At 40.6% G+C, this 1,594-nt stretch overlaps 1 protein-coding gene across 1 annotated transcript; it reads right to left on the reverse strand.

Moving 5' to 3' along the window:
- Positions 1-496: 496 nt before the first annotated feature.
- LOC117081053 (olfactory receptor 52A5-like) lies at positions 497-1,267 on the reverse strand. Its single transcript, XM_033206642.1, has one exon. It carries the CDS (start codon positions 1,265-1,267, stop codon positions 497-499), a length of 771 nt encoding a protein of 256 aa, XP_033062533.1.
- Between the last annotated feature and the right edge of the window lie 327 nt (positions 1,268-1,594).

Below are 1,594 nucleotides of genomic sequence, written 5' to 3' on the forward strand. Positions count from 1 at the left end.
TCTCAAATGGGGTTTGTTAGAGGAGAGCTTTAATTCAAATCATTCCTTCATCAAAATCTTGAATAATCCGTCATTTTTCAGAGCACCAAATGTGGCCTTTACAGAAGAATTGGAAAGGACTATTCATTTCCAGAGACAGTTAAGTTCTGTTCCTAAGTAAATTAAGGACCAGTTACATTTTCTGTTTTGGGTAGATTTGTAGAATCTAGATTTGATGTGGAAGAGGAAATGTAGATTATAGAGGCTGCAAATTCAATGCAAATAATACGAATGGAAAGACATGATAGATTAAATTAGAAGCCAAACACTAATTTGGTACAGAGCTAATATCAGTCTTCAATTGAACACTTTTTATGTCGACCTAGATGTAGTTATAAAAATAAATTGATATCCAGCATGATAATGTGAGCCTCCAGCCGTGAGCACACGGGGTCCAAACTCTCTCCATCTCTAGGAAAGTAAAGCTTTCTCTACATGGTCATAAACATTTGATAGATCACTGCTGGGATCCATAATTCAGAAGAGAAATTTGTGCCACACACTTTTGGATTATCTTGTTTTTTACACCATAGACAATAGGGTTGAGTGCAGGTGGCACAAGGAGGTAAATGGTAGACAACAGAAAATGGGTGGAGGGGGCCACATGTTCAAAATGGTGACTGAAGAAGGAGAAAAAGGCAAGAATATAAAATTCAAGGAAAACAAAAATTTGAGCTGTGCATGTGTTAAATGCTTTGAGCTGTGCCTCCTTTTGCTGTAGACGAAAAACAACTTGGAAAATCAGAACATAGGACACAAGGATAAAAATCATGTCAAATCCCAGAATGGTAAAGGCCACAAAAAGACCACATGCTTTATTGACTTGGATGTCTTCTGTAGACAGCTTGACGACAGCCATGTGTTCACAGTAAGAGTGGGCAATAAGAATGTAATGGAAAATATGCAGTCTTTTGATAAGAATGGGTAACAGACCAAGCAGCACTGTAGCTCGGATTGCCACTGCCACTATCATGCAAACCAAGACGGAAGGTGTGAGGATGCATGTGTGTCTCAAAGGATCACAGATGGCAAGGTAGCGGTCAAAGGCCATGGCCAACAGAATACCAGACTCCATGCACTTCATGGCATAGATGAAAAACAGCTGAGCTAGGCAGGCATCAAAGGCCATGGAGCAAGACTTGAACCAAAAGATGGCCAACATCTTGGGAGCAATGGCTGCACACAGTCCTATGTCAGTTGCTGCCAGCACAGCCAGGAAGATGTACATGGGCTGATGCAAATTACATTCTGTAGGGATGATAATCAGTAAAATGATGTTTCCCAACACAGCCACTGGTCACATGGAAAAAACGAAAGCCAATCCAAAACTGCACATTCTCTAGTCCAGGTATGTCAAAGTTACAGTTCTGGGGTTCAAATATGACATGTTGATGGATGCCATTGAGGTTGGTATTCTGTCTTTTCACCACTGATTCGGATACCTGTAGAAGAGTATTTGAATGGAAAGTGAAAATTTCTCAGCCTCCCTCTCATGCAACCACAGTGTGTGTTGAGCAAATAAGTCAGTGCCATGAATGGCAGTTCAGCTAGATTA

Source organism: Trachypithecus francoisi, unplaced genomic scaffold, assembly GCF_009764315.1.
Source record: "Trachypithecus francoisi isolate TF-2019V2 unplaced genomic scaffold, Tfra_2.0 Lachesis_group8, whole genome shotgun sequence".
In the NCBI taxonomy this organism is placed as follows: Eukaryota; Metazoa; Chordata; class Mammalia; order Primates; family Cercopithecidae; genus Trachypithecus; species Trachypithecus francoisi.

Bases quoted from the DNA above. Each gene is read 5' to 3' on its own strand.
- LOC117081053 (XM_033206642.1), bottom strand. From the start codon at position 1,267: ATGTACATCTTCCTGGCTGTGCTGGCAGCAACTGACATAGGACTGTGT.